Raw genomic sequence first — 22,587 nt, 5'->3', positions numbered from 1 at the left:
GGTGCAGCATGGTGTTGTATTTGAACACAACCCTACGCACATCTTCCTGTGGACTTCATCTCATTGAGAGATCACACACACTTAATACGATGTAAATGCTCCCACAGGTAAGAACTTGTTGTATCTGTCTTGCTCAGAGAATCACGAGAAGAGAGAAGGCCTGTTCATATTCATACTGAGACAATTAGAATAATCCCCAGCCTAACACACACAACACATACCATCAATGTAACATTTTCCTCCAATATTTTATGATTAGTTGAGTCTCGTGCACCACAGAAATCCCTAGCCTGTGGTATTTGAAGTCAACGAGTTGCTTAAATGAATTTCTCTTCTCATAAAATTCCATGGACGAAAGAGACACGATAAAGCCCCCAACCTCCACCCTGAGGTCAGCCCAGGACGACAGCGATCTGCCTCCCACCTAAACTGCTTTCCTGCTAGTCAAGGCACTCTGGAAACCTTGACCGGGAACATGTTGGTAGCAATTTATCACCTCTCCTTCCGTATACACACCCACAGTAGGGAAAAAAAAAAAGAATTGTGAGTTTGTCTTTGAGTTGCAGAAAGAGGCACTGAGTTAGCTTTCTGAGAGCAGGGACAGTAACTCGCAGAATGTGACAGATCCTTTCAGGGCATGGTCCAGGGCGGGTGGGTTGCAGCTGTGTGTGCCTGGACAGCAGGATGTCCAGAATGGCACGCGCGGGTAATGGTCGCAGACTGGCTCGGGAGCGGAGGGGAGGTACCCCGTGGAGCCGGGTAGTTTTTACCTAAATGTTTTGGTGGCGAGCGGGCGAGGGGGCGGTGCACGGGCCCTAGGTAATGACAGGGCAGTCCGTCTAGGAGCCACGCGGGGGCTGCCCGTCCGGCCGCGACCAGAAAGGAGACTGCTTTCTCCCCCTCCCGCTTTCTTCCCTTGGGGACCGGCCCCACCCCTCCATCCCCTCCCAGCACCCCCCACCTCCGACCCGCCTCGCCCCGCCCCCCTCCTGGCAGCCCCAGCGCGCATGCTCTCTCCCCCCACCGAGTAACCTGGAGATTTAAAAGGCGCCCGCTGGCGCGCGTTGCGGAGGCAGGGGTCCGAGCTTGCACGCGCCAGCCCCCAGGTGACAGCCGCGCGCCCCGCCAGGTAGGGGAGGGGCCGGTCCCGGTGGGACAGGAGCGCGCGGGTGGCCACGCTCGGCGGTGGCGTTCTGCGCCCCGCGGGATGGGGCCGCGCTGTGGCGTCCCGGGCCCTGCGCGAGAGGAGGCTCGTGGGGAGGGCGCGGCCCCTGGCGGCCCGGTGCCCAGGGCGGGCGCCCGCCCGCTCGCGTCCGCGCCGAGTGCGCTTCCTCCCGGAGCGCTGAGCTGCGGCGCCCGCTGTCCCGGGGCCGCGCGCGGAGGGCGGGATCGGGGCCGTGGAGTCCCGGGCCAGGCCGGCGGAGGGCCGGCCGCCCCTGCTGCAGCCTCCCGCTGCAGAGTTTTCTTTGGAAAGTTGCGTTTATTTCTTCCCTTGTCGGGGCTGCGCCCGAAAGGGGCAGATGAGTCACCCGTGGCGCGCACAGACCGCACTTCGGGGAGTCCGAGAAGGGGGCCTCCAGCTGGGGGCCGTGGTCGGGGACAGAAGGGGGACGTAACTTTCTTGGCCGTGGAATTGGGGCAAGGCTTTGGTGGAGTCGAGGCTGGATTAGTGAGTGTATGTGCACACGCGCGATCCTGTGCCCCCCCTTCTCTACCTCCGTTGCCCTCCAAAAGCAGCGCCGGCTGTGGCTCCGGTGTCCCGAGGCTCAGGTGGGGATGGGGAGAATTCTGCGGTTCTAGAAAGCGCTAGGCGGGCGGCAGCACGCCCGGTGGAGAAGCCCTCAGGAGCCTGCAGGCTCAGCCCTCCCCTGGTCTCCGCTCCCCTCCAGGGAGCCCTGTGACTGCTTTCTCCCTTGACCTCCGACTCAGCCCCCTCCTTCATGACACGCACTTGACTCGTCCAAGGCCACGGGGTGCCCGGTGCTTCCTCTTTCCCCAGGAGTCTGAGTTGGAGGTAGGAGGAGTTTGGTCCGGTGGGTACTTGGAGAGAACTTGATGTTCGGCCGTGACAGACCCTATCTCAGCTAAGCTGAACTTTGAATAGCCTAATTGGGGCCTTGCAGCCGGGCAAGGCTTAGACACGGGGCTCAGAATGACTCTTGCTGGGCTCCTGGAAACTTTGCTCAGGAGTGAGGGTGAGGTGTGAGCTCTGTCTCCCAAGCACGAAGCACAATCTCTTTCCCAGAGTGGCGGCTTCGGTGTGGGCCCACGTGCCTAAGGCGTAGGGGAACAGGTTGACAAGTGGAGCTGGAAAGAGGAGGGTCCAAGAGCTATATGGCGCACAGGAAGCCTTGGAACCTCACAGAACACCATGTCCTAGGGAGTAAATGGGACATGGTTTGAAGCCTCCGGCCCTTCTAAAGTTGGATCCATTTCATCCATTCCTCCCTTATCTCCCGCCAGCCCCAGCTCCAGGGCTGTCCTGGAAGCAAGATTGTACGAAAAGTGCCCAGAAAATGGAGCTTGACTCACTGGATGAGTCTAAAAGATAACAATCCAGCTGTGGACATCCAGGCCCCAGTCAGGGTCTTTGCCAAGGGGAGCTTTCTTCTGCACTTTTGGGGTGGAGGGTGACACCCACTGTTCTTCCTGGTTCTCTGAGTAACCCTGAGGGAGCAGGAGGAGGTACTGGACAAGGTCTCTGGGTGGTCCACCATGCCCTGCAGGCTGCTGGACCGTGAGAAGATGTGTGCTGGTCCCAAGCTGGAACTGAGCCGAGGCAGAGCCCTGGGGACAGAAAGCGGCAGGAAGGTGGGGAAGAGGAGTTCCAGGTCATTGGAAGCAAGGCTGATTTCAGGTGGGAACCTCTGGACCATTGAACCCTTGTAGCACGTCAGGGATGAGAACACAGAGGGCCAGGAAGACAGCTGTTCTGTCGCCTGTTCGCCTCACTGGCTAAGCTCCACTAGCCTGCAGGTTGTGCTGACTTTTCAGCCTTGCTGCGAAGTGGGGACGATGCTGATCATGCCCTCGGTACAGCTTTGTTCCTGAAGTCAATCACAGCAAGTACAAACAACACTAACACAGATACACACAGTCTAAACATACAGCTTCATAACGCCGATAGAATTGAACTGTGTGTCTTTAGCCCAGCCTGATGGCCGACACCTGTAATCATCAGCACACTTGGGAGGCAGAAGCGAGAGGATTAGGAGTTCAAGGCCAGTCTCATCTACATAATGAGCGCCACACCGACTTGATGTATGTGAGACCCTGTCTGAAACAACAAACAAACAAAACCCATTTTGTTATATGTCTGAAATGTAGTAAATGCTCAATAAATGTTAGTCTTATATCTGTGTCTGGATGGTCTGCAGGAGCTGGTTTGAGACTCTTGGGGGCCCTGCTGGTTGTGTTTTTTTTTGTATGTGTGCTGGTGTCTATGTAGCTCAGGCTGCTCTTGAACTCGAAACTGTCCTGAGCTCTCTAATGCTGAGATTATAGGTGTACATCACCATGGCCAGCATGGGTCTTGCTCTTTTTATTTATTTTTTTAAAAAGATACTGTTTTAGACTTCTTTGGGGACAGGATCTCCTGGGCTTTGGGAAATTTGTTCAAGTCACTGAGAGACTTGGCTCTAGCAAGTGGATCGAATCCCATTTCCTCCACAGCGAGTTATTAGCCTCCTGATTATGCCTTCTCCTCTGCAAGTCAAGCGTACTAGGACCTGCCCTCCAGGATTTGGGGATTAAGGAGAGGGCTCCAGGTAAACCTCTGAGCAGAGTGGCTGCTTATGGAGAGCCTGATAAATGTCAGCTGCTGCTGTTTGGTGAGAGTGGAGGCAGTCACTGTGGATTAACTTAGAAACTGGTTTCTTAGGCTGTCACCATATATAACCATATGTAAGCCGTGAGCAGCACATTGGCAGTTGAATTTTGGGTCCGGTGCAAAGACCAAACCAAAACTGGGTGGACATCTTGGTCTCTTCCCCTCTCTGTACATCCTGATGTGTCTCTGATTAGTGCAGAAACCGCTGCCGGCCTCCCTCCCAAGAGTATACTCACAGGCTGGAGGAGGGTACTGCGCGGTACAGGGGGTGAATATATGCCCTGAAAGGTTAAGAGCCTTCTGTGTAGATAGGTTACATGTTATTTTAGGAAGACTGTGTGGGGAGGGTGCCCTGAGGTGAGGACTCCTCTGTCTCTCTCTAGCCATTGGGGTCTTTCACACCACACTCTGGCATCCACAAGGAAAGCCCAGCCCTAGCTTTCTAGGCTTGCATTTGGTCCTTGAGTTAGCCCTCCCAGCCTAATTTCCTTTGAAAAGCCAGCGCCCTGTTTGCTGGACAGTATGTGTGGAGGCTGGACCAGTTGGTACCAGGCCCAGCATCTCAAATGCTGATGCCACTTGACTCCCAGCAACAGAGCTGGAGTTCTGAGCTTTGTGTAGTGTATTGGGTGTTGCCTGAGGGAGCAGGGGCCGTGACAGAGGCATATCAGTGTCCTGATCTTTGGCCAGAATTACCTGTTTAATCCCATGTTCTGGTGCGTGGTCTGTGTTTCTTCCTCCTCCCCTGAGGGGGCTGGGGTGGGGAGCCTTTTTAATTCTGAGGTTGGAGATGTCCTGCCTACACTGTTGGCTTGATTTCTCTGTAAAGTGAGATTCTGGTCACCCTGCAAGGCTGTGGTGGGAATTAGATGTAACTCATATGTCGGCAAAAATCTCACAGACCAGATACTCAAAAAATGTTTGTTCTTCTTCCCCTGACTCGGGACATCACTTTCTCTGGGTTGCTGGGACAAGTCAGAACGAAGAAGGTAGTTTATCAAACCCAGGCCAGGCTGAATGCCCAGCCAGACAGGATACCCTCAGGACCAGCCAGCCCCCCAGCAGCGGCTCCTCTCCCCAGAGTCCTGTCAGCACCCCCTAAGTCTTTAATCACAAGTATACTTTGAGCTAGCAAATAGTGTCCAAGCTAGAGCACTTCGTCACTGTAGGGATGCAGCCATGTAGATTCCCAGCTCCCGATGCCGGAGATCTGTGCACCCAGATACCCGAGAGTATCCCTAGCTGACTCCTGGGCTCCCTGGTCCAGTCAAAAGATTCCTGCCTTGGTCTGGACCCTCAGGGCCTGGGCTGTGTTCTGCTTCTAAGTGTCTGGACTACACCGGGAGGTGCCATGGGATAAGGGCAAACCAGGACCAAAGGCAGAAGAATCTAGCCTTGTGCCTTAGTTGTAGCGGAGTTGGGAGAGAGAGAGAGAACATGACATCTTGGGGTTCAGGGAGCCCTGGAGGATTAGGTGTAGGACTTGAGCTAGAGAGGGTTCAGGCAAAGGGCAGAGGCTGTTCAGAAGAGGGAAATTAGCTGGAGGTGAAAGCCAGCCAAGTGGCAGTGAATTCCCTTGTCTTGGGCCCGAGGAGGTGTGACCGACCATCTAGGACACACCGGTCTGAGAGCCGGATCTGAGATCAGAACCCAGTTGTGTGGCTTTGGTTCTCATGTTCTTTCCTGTATACCTCACTGGAGAGGGGCCAATAGGAGGGGTGGATGTGTTTGGAAATCCCAGGCTCTAGGGCCTAGGTGCCCTTTGTGTGCAGCAGCACCTGATTACTTTTCATGACTCAGCCACAGGTCCACTTCCTCCAGGAAGCCTTGACTTTGACACTACCACGCCCCCTACTGGCTGGCCTGTGTCTTAGCACTTAACCACCCTAGGCGCACACGGATTGCACTTTTTTCTCCTGCCATGCAGAGCTATCATCAGTCATTTCTGTACCTCCATCACTTTCACTGGTGCGGTGGGGATGGTAAATAACTGTGGCTCTGTGAGTGCCGATGGGCACATCTTAGGCCTATTAGACGTTTCTTCCTTTCCTTTTCTTTCTTTCTTTCTTTCTTTCTTTTTTTTTTTTTTTTTTTTTTTTTTTTTTGGTTTTTCGAGTCAGGGTTTCTCTGTGTAGCTCTGGCTGTCCTGGAACTCACTCTGTAGACCAGCTGGCCTCGAACTCACAGAGATCCGCCTGCCTCTGTTGAGATTAAAGGTGGGTACTGCAACCACCTTTCTGACATTTCTTTAGGGGTACTTAGGTTTCATATTGAGGTATACTTCAAAGGGTGGGTACCTGGCTTCTTGATATTCTTTTTTGAGATCTGTTCTTAACCTTGTTTGGCTGAGTGGCTGTTTTTTTGTTTGTTTTCTGGACTTGGGATCAAATATAAGCCATATGCGCTTTCCCCACTGAACTAGATCATCTGCCCGCTTTGTTTTTGAGATAGGATCTCACTGGGTAGCCCTGGGTAGCCTAGAACTTACCATGAAGACCAGGCTGGCCTCAGACTCATAGAGATCCATCTATGCCTCTGCTGGAACTAAAAATGTGTACCGCTATACCTGGCAATTTTGTGTTATCTCTTTTGGAAACAAGGTCTTGCCGTGTAGCCCAGGCTGGTCACAAACCCGTAGTCTTCTTGTCTCGGCCCCCCTAATGCTAGGATTACAGATGTGGTTCTCATCTTGGAGACTACACTTCCCCAGAACTGGCCGGCCCAGATCCCTCTCATTACAGATAGGCTGGTCCCAGACCTGAGGCTGTCAGGGCAGATAGAGACCATCAGGTTTGCAGCCCTGGAGTTAGGGCACCCAGACCTGGGGTAGTGCCTTGTTGGAGCACTCCGCCCAGGGTTCTGCTCAGCTGTGCACTTGACCCAAATGCTCAGTCCCTGGCCTCTTTCCTGTGTTCCTCACCTCCAGAAAGAGGCCAGGCTAAGGGAGGGACTCAGATTGGCTGTGTACACCCTGGGAAGAGCTGCCCAGGCTGGCCTGGCTGACTGGCAGGTGTCAAGTTCACTGAGAGAAAGACTGTTGAAGTTTCACTTTGCAGAGGCTCTGGAAGAGTGGGAGGGGACTTCTGAGTGGCCTAGAGTGGCCTCGAGACTCTGCAGAGACCCCCCATTACTTTCAGGTTCTCTTCCTCCTCTGCAGAGGACTTCAGGATTCTTTTGGCCCTCTGCTTTTATTGTGGACCAAGAAGAGGAAGAATTTAGTTACTAATTTCTGCCAGAAACAGAGTCCCGCTCCAGGAGAGAGGGGGGAAGGGGCAGTTCCGTCCCGGATGCCCTGCTTACTCGGCTGCATTTCAGGTGACTTCTGACCTGGGCACAGTGCTGGCTAGCAGTGTGTGGGCCGGGCTGATGGGGTAAGTGCAACTGAGGAAGTCTTTCCCACTCCACCTCCCTGACTCACCGGGGAAGACTGGCTGTGACAAGCCCCTCCCTAACGCCCTGTGGCCTCGTCAGGGGACACCTGCCCTGAGCTCACCCTACCCGAGGCTGGGTCGCCTAACCGTACACCTTAGACAGTAGATGAGCTCTCGTTTTACAGGTATGGAAACTGAGTCCTGGGGTGGTGAAATGGCTACACCATTTCGCAGTGTAACCCGGTACCTGCTGTGTTACGTAGCTACCAATGTTGCCCAGGTAGGACTACATCTTTCTGGTTCGCGGTTCAAAGTGTTTTCCAGAATTTTGGAACGGTTGCAGATTTCCTGGTTTTAGTTTTTCAGCCTTGGTTGGAGGTGTTAAGTTCTCTGAAGTTTCCGTCTTGTGAAATACCTACTCAGTATGGTAGACCTAAAGGTCTACCGGGCTCCTGGAATGTGCTGAATGTCCCCTGGGCAGTTGGTAGGGCCAGCTATTGTCATTATTGTCCCTGTGGATGGAAACAACTGTCTGGTAACCATGGGACAGGCTTTCCCTCTGCAGCAGATCTGTGGCACTGACCTCGCCTCACCTGTTGGGGCCAGCACCTGGGAAGGCGTTTACATTCTTGACATTCCTCCTGCCCCTGGGGGCTGCTGGGATCTGGTAAGAGGCCTTGTAGATAGGGAGAGGGGAGGCTGAGGAGAAAAGCAGAATTGATCTTCTCAACCACTGTGTTAGGACGGGAGAGAGCCTCTCCCAAGTTCCCTCCACCAAAGGCCCTTCATATCCTCCTCCTCCTCCTTCTCACGTGGCTTCGAAGTTGTTGGTTTGTAGGTTTTTTTGTTTTTGTGGTGCTAAGGATGGAATTCCAGAACATTCTGCATGCTAGGCAAGCACTCTACCACTGAGCCATACCTGCAGCCTGAAGTCAGTGCTATTAAGTTCTTCTGTGAAAAGGACATGCTGATCGGACCCCTATCACCCAGTGGCTGGCCGAGTAAACTGATTGGAAGGGGGGGAGGGGGGGGTTGCCGTGCATGTAGCAGTCACACAGGCTGATTGCAATGATGAGCTACATGTGGGAACTAAGGCTCAGTCGGTCACGCCACAAACAGGCGGAAACCGGCATCACACCCAGGTCCAGCTGACCTCCCCGACCTGACCCCAAAAGCTTGATCAACTGTGGGACCTGCCAAGGTTCAGGATAGCCACGTTCAAATGTCCAGCCCCAGAGGGTTCCTGGTAGCCGGCCGCTGCTTGTCCTGGTGTGGCGGGCGCACACAGTGTGACGGTGGGTGGCAGCTGTTGGCGGCGGTGGGAGGCCCAGGTGCCTGGAGACAAATGCATGTGTGTGTGTGTGTGTTGACCGTCACCAGGGGACCTCGGGGGTGCCGCGGCCTCGGCTCAGGCTGTCCAGGACTGACTGCCGGCCAAGGTGAGGTTCAGGCCAGCCCCAGCGTTGCTGTCACTGGGTTGGAGAGGGGAGGGGAGGGGAGGGGAGGGGAGGGGAGGGGAGGGGAGCTCAGGGCTGGCTCCAGGGCCTGCCTGCTACCCCTTCCCTCCCCTTCCCCCAGTCCCCAGCATTTGTTTCCTTCCGAAGCTGCACAGGCCTCTTAGACACCGCAACAAAAGCAACGCGCCTCCGAGCCACTGCCACCTGTTGGGTTTTCACACATTTCGAGCGAGCGGGGGGGAGGGGGCCGTTGCCCTTTTCCCAGTGTCTCTGGTGTGCCCCCCGGCTGCCCCCCCCCCCCCCAGGGCCTGGGATTCTCTTTGCTGCCCCGTTGTGACAGGACTCTGGGGCAGGAGGAGATGGGGGGGGGGGCAGCAGCAGCTGGAAGGGGAACTGAGTGGGAAGGGGCCGGAGCTGGCAGCGGGGGAGAGTTTGATGGATTACTCTGCGGGCCCAGAGGTTTCTCCCTAATCCCCCTTTGTGTCCCGGCCTGCAGCCCCTCACTCTCTCTGACAAGCTGCTGAGCAGAAGGCTTCCAGTCTGACGGAAGAAAAGGCAGCCCAGCAGGGTGAACGCTAAATCCCTGGCCTCCCAGCCACGGGGGAGGCAGGAGCTAAGGAACCTGCCCCGGGTGGGGCTGGGTCCCCCTTCCCTCTGCCCAGCCCTTGTTCTTTGTTAGAATTCCCTCGAAGTGGAGAGGTTGCCTTGTGAGGGGCTCCTCAGATGCCTGGGAGGTAGTGCTGTTTGTACAATCACTGTGGAGTTTTTCTCGAGTGGGACAAAGGATAAACGGAGACCCTCCCCGTTTGGAAATAACTGGTCCCAGAAAGCCAAAGACTGAGTGGTAGGTTGGGAGGTATAAAAGATCAATGGTTCCATGCTGTATCCCCCACTCCCCCCCACCCCCCAGAAGCCCAGGTAGAAATTTCCACAGCACCTGTGCAGGGTCTGTAAAAAAGGGTTCTAAAGAGCAAGCTCCCTGCCTCAAGGACCGCGTGTGTGTGTGTGTGTGTGTGTGTGTGTGTGTGTGTGTGTGTGTGTTTTAAGGTGTCTACAAGTTTCCTGTGGAGCTCCCACGAGGATGCAGCTGCACTTTAGGAGTGCCGAGCACCAAGTTTATTAGGCAAGGCTCAGAGCATTGGTCTCCTGGGACTGAGGCAAGGGTATGGGCAGTAGGGGTATTGCGCTGGGACACACTCATACCCCGGAGGGTCATCTTCTTACTGCCAGCCTAGAGGGTCTGCTCAGTGTGGAACAAAGCGTTGACTCCAGTGTGGAGGAGCAGGGGTCCCCACTCTCTTTCTCTCTGGCCTTGCCAGGGAGGTTGAACTGGGGTGATCGACCCCTTTCACTTCCCTAAGCTGCCTGCTGGGGGTGGAGGCATTCTGGGCCAGTAGGGTCGATCTGGGCCCCCACCGGGGTGCTGGCTGGGCCTACCTTAGGTGTGTTTGGGAGGAAGACTTGAAGTTTTCCATCCTTTAAACACACACCTCTGCTGTGTCCATTCCTTCCTTGAAATACACATTTCCCGGGTCTCTGGGCTTGCTGGGGTGTGCATCAAAGAGTTCCCTGCCCTGGGGCTTGGTCTTAGGTTCATAGAATTGTTGGAGTCCAGTTCCCTGATGCCCCCACTCTGCCTTCTCAGGATGTAATTCTGATCCCCGTAGGGACGAGGAAGGAGGGTTTAGGGGAGAGGAGCTCCATGAAGGGTCCGAATGGTTTCTTCTGGCTTTCTAGCTGTTCGGCCATGAGAACCCATGGAGGAGGAGGAGGAGGAGGAGGAGGAGGAGGAGGAGGAGGAGGAGGAGGAGGAGGAGGGGAGAAGTTTGAAGCTTGAGAGGAACATCCGCACCGCAAGGCTGCTCATGCTTGTCCTTCCTTCCGTGACCTGGCCGGCCTTCCTCTCCCGGCCACCCCCTCTCCAGGTGAGCAGCTGGCTCCTCCGGTTGATCTTCTGTTCGGCAGGACCAATCAAGTGCTCCAGAAGTAGTGAGGAAAGAATCTGAAAGTCTCTGAGACTGGAAGGGAACTGGGAGAGTCAGACCCTGCCCGTGTTCCTTAACGCCAGGAGGATGAGGAGCCCAGACCGCAAGGGGCAGCCTTGATCGGTCCCTTTCCAGCTTGGATGAGAGCACACTCTGGCGCTGCCATCAGAATTGGTACTGGGTTTCTGTCTCAGTACCCAAGGCAGAGGGCCCTGTGGGTAATTCTGAAAGCTTGAGTCAGTGCATGGGGGGTCTGCAATAGGGTTGGCAGACCTAGAGCAGGGAGGCAGTTGAGGAGGGTGGGACATTGAGGATAAGAAAGTAGGGCTTTGAGCTGGGCGGTGGTGGCACACGCCTTTAAATCCAGCACTCGGGAGGCAGAGGCAGGTGGATCTCTGTGAGTTTGAGGCCAGCCTGGTCTACAGAGAAAGTAGGGCTTTGGTGAGGAGGTTCTTTGGGCTTAGAATTCCTTGGATAATTCTGGGCTCAGAAAAGTTGGGCTGTCGAGAGTGTCTCTCCTTCCAGGGCAGAGACTATGTGGACAGAGGGAGGGGCCTGGGAGCCTGCCTGTCTTCCACCCCACTCATTTCTATGAACTGTGTGAGCCCCGGGCCCAGACCCTGGAGACCAGGTAGAGAATCTCTGGGGGTGGGGTGCAGAGAAGCACCCTAGCTCAGGAGCTGCCTGTAAGAGGATGGGGCAATGCTTGTGTTCCTGTTTTCCTGTGGCCCACGGGCTCCCCGCTCCCACTCACAAAGGTGTGTAGAGGGCTGAGGGGACAGCGGCCTCAAGGCGGGAGGGCGGCAGGTGGAGTGACCTGGCTCGTGGAAAAAGCAGGGCTTGGAGAATGAGAGCAGGTTTGTGGGTGAGGTTGGGTCTGGCAAAGTCTCTGTTTGCTCAAGGAGGACCCGGTCTCTTAAACCCAGTGCAGGAGAGTGCCCAGTTCCTCCCAGGCCAAGGGTGGGGAGGAGAAATGGCTAGAAGTCTTCTACCCCACAGACCGTGCCCCTCTAGCCTGGGAAGGATCACCTGGGAAAGGGCAGGGGTCAAGTTGAACCCACAGTAGCCCAGCTAATGCGGATGACTGTCCAGTGCCTCCGCTTCGGGACCGTGTGGGTCAGTATTTTATCTTCCTTTTTTAGGCCGCCCTTTTATGAGCCCTACCCCTTAGCAAAGTGTAGGGACTTTGGGGAGGGAGCTGCCAGGTGCCCAGATTTATCTCAAGTCCCGTATTTCCTAGTCTTCAGCAGCTGAACCCTAGAGGGCCGATGTGGAGTGGAACAACCTTCCTCAGGTCCTCAGGTAGATGGTGTCTGGTCTCTCTGAGACACAGCTTAGTACCTACTACATGGCTTTGTGACCCCCTCCCCGGGCTGATGTTAGTGGAGAAGATAAAAGAAGATGGAGTGCCTTTTATCATGAGCTGGTGAAGCTGGCAGAGGGTTGTCTGGAGGGAGCTGCAGCCGCCTCGCCCTCCCCGTGAGGAGTAGCCGCTCTTCAGCAACATTTATAGGGTTGATTAGTGAGGAGTTTTGTTTCCTGCTCCTCTTTTGGGATAAATGCAGGTTGGCAGGCTCTTAGCGTTCCTCACCAGGGCCTGCCCTCGGTCTCTTAGTACATTTTGATGTTGATTTGAAACTTTCTGTCTTTAAAAACTCTGTGTGTGTGCGTGTGTGTGTGTGTGTGTGTGTGTGTGTGTGCGCGCGTGTGTGTGTGTGTGCGTGTGTGTGCGTGTGCGTGTGCGTGTGCGTGTGTGTGTGTGCGTGTGTGTGTGTGTGCGTGTGTGTGTGCGCGTGTGTGTGCGCGTGTGTGTGTGTGTGTGTGTGCGTGCGTGTGTGTGTGTGTGTGTGTGTGTGTGTGTGTGTGTGTCCCTGCTGCAGGGTTGAACCCAAGGCTTTGCATGTGTTAGGCAGGTGCTCTACTGTGGGGGACCAGCCCCCACACTTATTTACCCCAGGAACTCTTGATGATTGAGGGATAAGAGACCGAGTTAGAAATAGAGAGTAAAGAAGCAGAGAGAAAACACAGGATAGACTCGGTGGCCCTGGATCCTTATCCACAGGCCCAGAGCTTTATTCCAAAGGTCTATTTATAACAATGCCAAGGGGTGGAGCAAAAGACCTCCCCCTTGCTAGTTACAGTCACCTGGTGCCCAGGAAGGTGGTCCAGTCAACCTCCCGTTCAGTCCTGCTGGGTATAGCCACTAGGAAACCCGGTGGGCTCCGACACTCTACCACTGAGTTACACGCAGCCCCTCCTGTAATGGGGGCTCCTAGGGGGCTCACTTTGTAGTTCAGGCTGGCCTCAAATTGATGATCCCCCTGCTTCAGTATTCCAAGCGGTGGGACTGTGGGACTACCCACCATGCCCTAGTTTCACATAGCTTGCATAACAGACAACAGGGGTGCCTGCTGGGGAGCCAGACTTGACAGTTCCTTACCCAGTGGACCCAGGAACTCTGGAAGAAGGTTGTGCTCTATGCACAGGCTTGTGTGAGCGGAGGCCAGAGGCCAGCTAGGAAGTGGTGGCATCCCACTAGCTCAGGGCTCACTGGCCTCACCTCAGAGGCTCCTAATTAATACGTATGGCTGAGATCTAGGATCCTGTGCTGTGAGGAGTTGGGCGGTAATAGATGGCTTACCCTGTCCCCCGCCTCCTGTGAACAATGAACCTGAGGGAAAACTCTTGGGCTTAGGCTCACCAAGAGGAACTTCGTGTCTCAGCGACAGATTGAAACCCCACTTAAGGAACTGTATCTCCTTCCCTCTTGTCCCCGTCCCGGGGGCGTGGGGGTTACAGTGTGACATGGCTCAGGGCCTGGAGGTAGAGAAGAGGAAGTGCCACTTGGTTTTACTTTTTAACAGGTTAGAGGAACATAATTATGTGAGTACTGTATGTTCTGGTTGGAGTGGAGGCCAGAGGTTAACTAGTGGATGTCTTCCTTGACGCTCTTTTTTTTTTTTTTTTTTTTTGAGGCAGAGTCTGTCATTGAACTTGGAGCTCACCAGTTGCCTAGACTGGCTGGCCAATGAGTTACAGGCGTCTGCCAGACTCCACCCCAGCCTGGGGTTATAGACAAGTGTAGCCACACTGGATTTTATGTGGTGCTGGGGATCGGAATTCAGATTTTTTTTTTTTTTTGGTTTTTTGAGAAAGGGTTTCTCTGTGTAGCTTTGCGCCTTTCCTGGATCTCACTCTGTAGATCAGGCTGGCCTCAAACTCAGAGATCCGCCTGGCTCTGCCTGGCTCTGCCTCCTGAGTGCTGGGATTAAAGGCGTGCGCCACCACCGCCCGGCCGGAATTCAGATCTTTATGTTTTTTTTTTTTTTTTTTTGGTTTTTTCGAGACAGGGTTTCTCTGTGTAGCTTTGTGCCTTTCCTGGAACTCACTTGGTAGTCCAGGCTGGCCTCGAACTCACAGAGATCCGCCTGGCTCTGCCTCCCAAGTGCTGGGATTACAGGCGTGCGCCACCACCGCCCGGCTCAGATCTTTATGTTTTTTTATCAGGCACTTTGCCAACTGAGCCGCCGCCCCTGCCCCCCCCGCCTGGAAATATTTGTGTGTGTGGTACGTGTTCACGTTCATGTGTATCGGTGTATGCAACGGCCAGAGACTGATAATCCAGTGTCCAATCAAATTGCTCTCCACCTTATTTTCTGGGACCAGGTCTCCCACTGAAGCTGGGGCTCATCTTTCTGGCCCTGGGGTCATCCTGTTTCTGCCTCCCAGCCCTAGGGTTACAGATATGCACTACCACACCCCGCTAAAAATGGGCTGGGAATCCAAACTCGGCGCCTCCTGTGTGCCCAGGAAGCGCTTTGCCCACGGAGCCATCTTTCAGCTCTAGGACTGTCACTTTTAACAAGCATTGAGTGGCCCATCTTGGGAAGCTGGAGAGAAAAGCAAAGGAGTTAAGAGTTGAGCCTGGCAGGGGGTGTCCAGGGCTACCTTGAGAGCCAGCCCTGAGTGTCTCCAGAAAGAGCGATTGTAGAGATGCTTCCGAAGAGAGCAGGTGACATCGGCTTGGCCTTGGGATGTGCTGGCGTTCAAATGTCATTTTCTCTTATTAATTGTATCAGTGCTAGACTAATGTTAACACGAACCTCCTGACAAAGGGGGCTGGTCAGGGCTGAGCGTAGGGCTACCTCAGTGGCCTGCAAATGAGCAGGACTCAGAGAATGTGAAGCAAATGCCAGAGACCTGCCTGGGGCCCAGGACCCAACATTTCATGTGACTGACTGTCTTGTCTTTCTAGGATCTGGCTGATGAGATGTGTCTCCATCAAGGCACTAGATGATGACCAGTGTTTAGCGTGGCATGAAATGCTGCACCGGCACCCAAGGGCTGGCAGAAATGGGAGTCTGGCTGAACCGTAGGAAGTTGGTGGTGGCGAGGAGGAGAAGCCACGGCAGGGCTGAGCCCAAGCAGCTGTGGAGTATGTGAATGGCCCCCGGAGCCCTAACTGCCCTGTCCATCATGGTCCAGAGACTATGGGCCAGCCGTCTGCTACGGCATCGGAAAGCCCAGCTCCTGCTGGTCAACCTGCTGACCTTTGGCCTGGAGGTGTGCCTGGCTGCTGGCATTACCTATGTGCCACCCCTTCTGCTGGAAGTAGGGGTAGAGGAGAAGTTCATGACCATGGTGTTGGGTGAGTCGCTCCACATTCTTTCCTCCTGTTCTGGTGCATGCATCTGGGCTGTCTGGGCTGCAACAGTTCTCTTGCCTGGGGAGTGGTGGGAGGCATTCCTTGTTCTCATGTACATCTCACGGCCCTTGGGGACATTCCACTTTACACACGAGGAAAGGGAAGACTAGCTTGGTCTTACTTAGCCTGGCCGGTGTGTCCGCTGCTCAGTAGATTTGGGACTTCACCATGGTTTCCCAGTCAGGGTTCTCTTTCCCGGGCACAGGACAGGCGGTGTGGGTTTCTGATGTGGTGAGCAAACTCAGCAAGAGCCACAGAAGGCAAGTGGTTACTCTTGTGGCTTCCCTCCTTCGAGGAGAGGATGCCTTGTGAGGGCGCAGGCTCTGGGTTCTGGTTGGTTGTTGAAACCCTGCTTCTAACCCGCAGCAGACCTGTGTCTTTGCATAAGTATTGCTTCCCAGGCGCTACGTGCCTGCCACCATTTCCTCATCTGAAAACAAGGTGTTTATATATGCACACTATACTGAGAGGAGCAGCGTCCCTGTGAAAGCTGAGTGTCGGGTCTTGCCGCAGTGTGACATGTTGTGGTGCCAACCTTCTCAAATTGTGAGTCCTTTTCCCCCTTGTCCTGACCACTGATTGGTGTTATTTCTCCTTGCAGGCATTGGCCCAGTGCTGGGCCTGGTCTCTGTCCCACTCCTCGGCTCAGCCAGTGACCAGTGGCGTGGACGCTATGGCCGCCGGAGGCCCTTCATCTGGGCTCTGTCCCTGGGTGTCCTGCTAAGCCTCTTTCTCATCCCAAGGGCTGGCTGGCTGGCAGGGCTGCTGTGCCCAGACACCAGGCCCCTGGAGTTGGCCCTGCTGATCTTGGGAGTGGGGCTGCTGGACTTCTGTGGCCAGGTGTGCTTCACTCCCCTGGAGGCCTTACTCTCCGACCTCTTCCGGGACCCGGACCACTGCCGCCAAGCATTCTCTGTCTATGCCTTCATGATCAGCCTTGGGGGCTGCCTGGGCTACCTCTTACCTGCCATTGACTGGGACGCCAGCGCCCTGGCGCCCTACCTAGGCACTCAGGAAGAATGCCTCTTCGGCCTCCTCACCCTCATCTTTCTCGCCTGCGTGGCGGCCACTCTGTTTGTGGCCGAGGAGGCAGTCCTGGGCCCACCCGAGCCGGCAGAAGGGCTGTCGGTGCCCTCCGTGTCTTCCCGCTGCTGCCCATGCCGGCTGGGCCTGGCTCTCCGGAATCTGGGCACCCTGTTTCCCCGGCTACACCAGCTGTGCTGCCGCATGCCTCGCACCCTGCGCCGACTCTTTGTGGCCGAGCTGTGCAGCTGGATGGCGCTCATGACCTTCACGCTGTTCTACACAGACTTTGTGGGAGAGGGGCTATACCAGGGTGTCCCACGAGCTGAGCCAGGCACCGAGGCCCGGAGACACTATGATGAAGGTAAGTCTTTGAGCGCCAGTGGGAGCTGCTGTGGGTGGGTGCGGCCCTGCAGAGGACAGGCCGGCCAGGGTTGGGAGATGCCCGCAGTCTGGGCCCTGGCTGGTGACTACATCCTGGGCTCCCCGCTCCCTGTCAGTCAAAGAGAAAGGATTCATCTGTGTGCAGCAGCTCCTGGATGTGGCTGCTATCCTTGTGGTCTCCGCAGGGCTTCTACGTCTCTGTGGCAGGCAGGTGGGGAGGGCCCTGGGGGGGCGGGTTCCCATGGCCACTCGCCTCTGGCTCCCCCAGATTGTGTAGGGTCCTAACCCCACTTCTTCCCTACCCCCAGGCATTCGAATGGGCAGCCTGGGGCTCTTCCTGCAGTGCGCCATCTCCCTGCTCTTCTCCCTGGTCATGGACAGGCTGGTGCAGCGGTTTGGCACACGGGCCGTCTATCTGGCTAGTGTGATGACCTTCCCTCTGGCTGCTGGTGCCACATGTCTGTCGCACAGCGTGGTCGTGGTAACAGCTTCGGCTGCCCTCACCGGGTTCACCTTCTCGGCTTTGCAGATCCTGCCTTACACGCTGGCCTCCCTCTACCATCGTGAGAAACAGGTACTCCCAGTGGTCAGGTACCGGGGCGGGGGCGGGGGCAGGGGCAGGGGCCGGCTGAGCCGTTCGGGATGTGGTGTCCGACAAGAGATGTTAGAAGAGGCTTGGCTTTCTCAGACCAGAGAGGACAGCCTGCTGAAGAAGTGTAGATTAGATTCCAGGAATGACTTCCTGGCTTTTAGAATTAGAAAGCATTTGAGTGGATGATGGCAGGAAGTGCAGAATCGCTCGCTAGGAATCCTGGAGAATAAGCGTACAACGGAAGTCCTCTATTCTGGGCCGTATTACTGTGTCCAGAGGTAGGGTGTGGGTCCCTGGCATGTGGCTGCAGCAGAGGGCAGTGGAATAGCCTGGCCTTAGCTATTCTTTTAGAGAGGATTTTGATCAATCTGTATCCTGCTTGCTGCAAGATGGAGAAGGCTTTTTCCTGCCCCTCTTTCCAGATTCCCTTCTAATCCTCTCTGTGTCTCTCTGTCCCCACCCCCACCTCCCCTGCTCCCCTCCTTTGCCTCCATCCTCTCCCTCAATCCCCTCAGTGCGTATCTGAGCCTGGCATACTGACTTTTGTTTGCCTGAGCAATAAACTGGGGGCCTGGCTCCTTGTTCGGCCAACATTCACCAGCCCCTGCAGAAGGCCCTCTGTGAGAGGCCTCCTGACCTAAACGGCACGCTCACCCTGTCCCCTGCCCTGTCCTCGCTGGGTTTAAGGACCTGGATTCAGAACTCTACCCTACGGAGGACAAGTTGGTATAGCTTAGTAGAGTTTTCAGAGTTTGGAAAGACCTGGCCCTGGCCACAGCTAGTAGGCTAGTTTGCTCAGCAGTAATTTGCAGGGGTGTGGAGAGGGGGGCTGGGAATGGGAACCTGGGTCCTCAGGCTTCTATTGGCTCTCTGGGAGCTCTGGGCTGGGGCTCTAAAAGCTGCTGTCCAAAGATCGGGCTTGAGTATTTGTGGTTAATCCAGAACTAGCTCTCCTCTCTACTGAGGAGCATGTGTGTCCCCGGGGACCTCTCCAGTATCCCTCCAGCCTTACTGGTCGGTCCTTGGGCGGCAGCAGGATAAAAGGGTCTGTAGAAGCCTGTCTCCAGCAGCAGCTGAAGACGGGCTTGGTCCTGCCGTCTGTCTGACTGTCCTTTGCCACCTGCTGAGCTGTGGGATGGGTTGATGAGTTGTGAGCTTCCCCGGCCTCGTCTGCCAGCTCCCAGTTCTCTGGTGCAGCCAGCCCCGACAGATTTCTGTGCTCGACACTGCCTGGCACAAGGACCAGTGTGGGACAAGACCTCGTCTTGTCCTTCAGTAGGAGGCCCCAGGCCACTGGGGCCCAGGGTTGGTAGGGTCAGGCAGACGCGTGCTCTCTGGTCTCAGGCAGCCTGTAGGAATGACCTGAAAAGCTTCAGGGTCAGGCAGCTGAGCTGTGGGGGTCACCAAAATGGCCTTCCTGCTGCCTCTCCCTTCTGCAGGCCCAATTTCTGGGCTCGCTCTTGTCAAAGGCCAGGACAGTGATGACCTCACCTCGGGCAGTATCTCCAGCCAGGGCCTGGACCCTAGAGGAGGAACAGGACAGTGAAGACTTCCTATGGCCCAGTAGAAGGGTGTGCAGGGGTGTGTGTGTATGTATGAGGTAGCCTGTGTGGGACTTGGGACTTTAGGAGTGCCTTGTTGGGTTCTGTGTCTCGCTTCTGTCTGTCCCATTCTTCCTGTGCTATTCTCAACCTGTAGATCTGAGTTTACTGACCACCCCCCCGGCCCCCCACCCCCCAGCTGAGGACCGAACCAGGGCCTTGCACTTGCTAGGCAAGCGCTCTACCACTGAGCTAAATCCCCAACCCTGCTGACTTCTTATCTATTCTAAGAAAAGCTAAAAGAGACTTCAGGCCTCAAATCTGGGGGTTCTGCTTAGAGCCACAGGCAGTGAGGAACTGTTCTCAAATCTACTTATCTTTGTTTTCTTTTTGTCCCCCCCCCCCCCGCCCCCAACTCAGGTGTTCCTGCCCAAATACCGAGGGGACGCTGGAGGTGGTAGCAGCGAGGACAGCCAGACAACCAGCTTCTTGCCGGGCCCTAAGCCGGGAGCTCCCTTCCCCAATGGACATGTGGGCCCTGGCAGCAGCAGCGGCCTCCTGGTGCCTGCACCTGCACTCTGCGGGGCCTCTGCCTGCGACGTCTCCATGCGAGTGGTGGTGGGTGAGCCACCTGAGGCCAAGGTTGTTACTGGGCGGGGCATTTGCCTGGACCTTGCCATCCTGGACAGCGCCTTCCTGCTGTCCCAGGTGGCTCCATCCCTGTTCATGGGCTCCATCGTCCAGCTGAGCCGTTCTGTTACTGCCTACATGGTATCAGCGGCAGGCTTGGGTCTGGTCGCCATTTACTTTGCTACACAGGTAGTGTTTGACAAGAACGACCTGACCAAATACTCTGTGTAGCGTGCTGTAAGGCATGGAGGGGAAAGGGTCGGCCTCGGCAGGCTGCCAAGCTGGCCTTTCCAGGTCTGTTTTGTTGCCTAGGTGGTGCAGCTCTCTGCTGCCACCCGAAGGCGGTGAGGGGTATAGTTGCACAGATCGAAGCTGGGACTTCCAGCTCTGGCTTTAGAGTCTGGCGGGGCGGGGGCCCCCTGGCGGCTTCTCACGTGGGTATCCGTCCGTCTGAAGTTCTGCAGGGATGCAAATGCAGGTTTGTACAGGTGCATTACCAAGGCTCAGAGTTAACAGCTCACCTCCTGGTTGAGTCGCCACGGAAGGATCTGGGGACCCGGATGAACTTCCCAGTGAGTCCCTTGCCCAGATTCCGCCGCTTTTGCTCTTGCGCGGGAGTTTCTCTCGTGGGACACTCTCCTCCACACGGTTCAGCAGGACGGAAGCTGGAGGGAGGAGCCCGAACAGACAAGATGAAACCCCGTGGTCCACAGCACTGCCCTTCTGCTGCGTCCCTCACCCCCACCTGTTCCGGGAAGTGGCTCGGCTTGTTGGCCTCTGTGTTGCCCTCATGGAGACACAGGCCTTTAAATATTTAATTTATTTATTTAACACATTAGAAGTAAAATTCATTCCCAACCTTTTTATGTTGTGCCTAGGAGTCGAGCAGGGTGGGATCTCCAAGAACTGGCCCCCCCTAAAATAGCTGATACTGCCAGACTCCTCTTCTAGGGTGATAGATATGGTCCCCAAAATACCCGGCCCAGTCCCCTGGGCAATCTGTTCACCCTAATTGAGAGCCCCGAGCTGTCCCCACTCAAGGCTGGACATTGAGGGAAAGTGGAGTGGGGTTCAAGGTCTCTACAGCATACCAAGTCCCCCTTTTCTCTTGGCCCAGCTTGCCCCTGACTCCCCACTGCTCCCTATACGACTGGACCCATAAAGCCACTGCCCTTCCAACTCTGTCCACAGGCTCCATGATCTCTTTGTGGGGCTTGTTGAACCCTAAGCACAAATGTGGTTCCTTAGGCCTCTGCCCATCACAGCCTCTGGGGCATATCTGTCACAGCCTGGGGAATTTCACACAAACTCAGGAGTACTCCCCGCCAGAGCCCAGGAGCTCTTGACTAGGGGGGTGGATTTCAGTGCTGATTGCAATAATGTTGTGTCTTATTTATTTAGCAGAGTAAATATTTTATACTGTATGTGAGAAATCAGAGTATAATGTTTATGGTGGTGAAATTAAAAGCTTCTTATATGTTTACTTGGTGTGTGTTTGTCTTTTCTGAGCGGGAAAGGGGTCCGTGCTAAAATCAGTGTCACTCGGTTCCTGGGGACTCTTAGCTTAGGCAGCTTCAGTTCCATTTGCGGCCAGCAGGGGGCACCATGGACCATCACCCAGGTACAGGCGTATGGGACTTGGGGTAGGAACAGTCTTTCTCAAAAGGGTCACAGAAGATGCAGAGTTTCAGCAGTGGGGTGCAGTAACAACATCCTAGCACGTCATAGTTTTACTCTGGCCTCCGGTCAAGTTTAGGCCTTTCCGAAAGCCTTGCCTTCTCTGAGCTCTCCAACCCGACTGGCCTTCCTGCCCCTGACACTCTAGAGTGGTCAACACATGAATACCCACGGAAGGGCTCATTGGACTTCTGAAGACGTTTTCTACGGGGCTGGAGGAGAGAGGGCCCAGTCAGTAAGTGCACATCCTGTTCTTGCAGAGGACCCTAGTTCAATGCCCAGCACCTGTATCGGGTAGCTTAAAACTGCCTGTAACACCAGCTCCAAGGAACCTGACACCCCTCAGACGTCCTCTCTACACAGATATACACATGTGGTACACACAAACAATAAAAGCCAAATAAAGTGTTCTCCGTAGTATTTAACTGTGAAAATTGTCGAACAGCCCTGAGTAGTGTGTCTGGTATACCCAGAGCCCAGCCTCACGACTCAAACCCTGCTGTTTGTTCCAGCCCCTCTCCAGGGGTTATTTTAAAAATCATACGCCGGACCATTTTGTTTCACCTGTAAAACTTTGGTATGTCGCTCTAAAAAAATAGGACTTCACTGGAGAGATGGCTCAGTGGCTAAGAGCACTGGCCGCTCTTCCAGAGAATCAGACTTCCGTTCCCCAGCATCCACAAGCTCCTGTAACTCCAGCTGAAGGGGGTTGAACACCCTTTATTCTGCCTCTGCAGGCACCCGCGTGTGCACACACACAATTTAAAAATAGACTGTTTAACTACTGGACCATAATGCCATGTTATCTAACGAAGCATAGACTAATTACTAAGTATTCAGATCATGTGCAAGTGTCCCCAGCTGCCAAAGGAGTCTTTTCTTACTGTTCTTTGGTGTGGTGGATTGAATAGAATGGCCCTCATAGCTCATAGATTTGAATGCTTAGTCATCGTGGAGTGGCACTACTTGGGAGGGATTAGGAGAGGTGACCTTGTTGGAGTAGGTGTGGCTTTGCCAGACGAAATATGTCACTGGGGGTGGGGGTGGGATAGAAGGGGGCTTTGAGGTTTGAGAAGCTCCAGCCAGGCCGTGTGGCCCTCTTCCTGCTGCCTGAAAATCTGGATGTAGAACTCTCAGCTACTTCTCCAGCACCATGTCTGCCCGTGTGCCATGATGATGATGGACTAAACCTCTGAAGCTGTAAGCAAGCCCCAGTTATAAGATAAAGCTTTCCTTTATAAGAGTTGCTGTGGTCATGGTGTCTCTTCACAGCGGAACACTGACCAAGGCGGTTAGTTTGAATAAGGCCTCCGTTCATACACACTACTTTGGTTGCTGTATCCTCTTGTTTACTGCATTCTTGAGTGTCCCCTCTTTTTATTTTTAAACTGCC

At 54.9% G+C, this 22,587-nt stretch overlaps 1 protein-coding gene across 3 annotated transcripts; it reads left to right on the top strand.

The window, feature by feature from the left end:
* Nucleotides 1–1,019: 1,019 nt before the first annotated feature.
* Slc45a3 (solute carrier family 45 member 3) lies at nt 1,020–21,000 on the top strand. 3 transcript variants are annotated; one of them, XM_059280393.1, is made up of 5 exons: nt 1,020–1,129; nt 14,898–15,290; nt 15,949–16,734; nt 17,063–17,328; nt 19,308–21,000. In XM_059280393.1, exons 2-5 carry the CDS (start codon nt 15,086–15,088, stop codon nt 19,746–19,748), a joined length of 1,698 nt encoding a protein of 565 aa, XP_059136376.1. In that variant the 5' UTR covers nt 1,020–1,129; nt 14,898–15,085; the 3' UTR covers nt 19,749–21,000. The 3 variants fall into 3 exon arrangements, with proteins under 3 accessions (XP_059136376.1, XP_059136378.1, XP_059136377.1); XM_059280395.1 differs by having other exon boundaries at nt 1,034–1,106; XM_059280394.1 differs by lacking the exon at nt 1,020–1,129 and adding an exon at nt 10,475–10,582.
* The last annotated feature ends 1,587 nt before the right edge of the window (nt 21,001–22,587 follow it).

This window comes from Peromyscus eremicus, chromosome 15 (assembly GCF_949786415.1).
Source record: "Peromyscus eremicus chromosome 15, PerEre_H2_v1, whole genome shotgun sequence".
Classification (NCBI taxonomy): Eukaryota; Metazoa; Chordata; class Mammalia; order Rodentia; family Cricetidae; genus Peromyscus; species Peromyscus eremicus.
Note: the sequence above shows the minus strand (reverse complement) of the source record. Positions and strands in the feature narration are given on the sequence as shown.

Coding starts and splice junctions, on each gene's coding strand:
- Slc45a3 (XM_059280393.1), top strand. CDS start 15,086: ATGGCCCCCGGAGCCCTAACTGCCCTGTCCATCATGGTCCAGAGACTA. Junction 15,291..15,948: donor GTTCATGACCATGGTGTTGG/GTGAGTCGCTCC, acceptor TTCTCCTTGCAG/GCATTGGCCCAGTGCTGGGC. Junction 16,735..17,062: donor CCGGAGACACTATGATGAAG/GTAAGTCTTTGA, acceptor CCCTACCCCCAG/GCATTCGAATGGGCAGCCTG.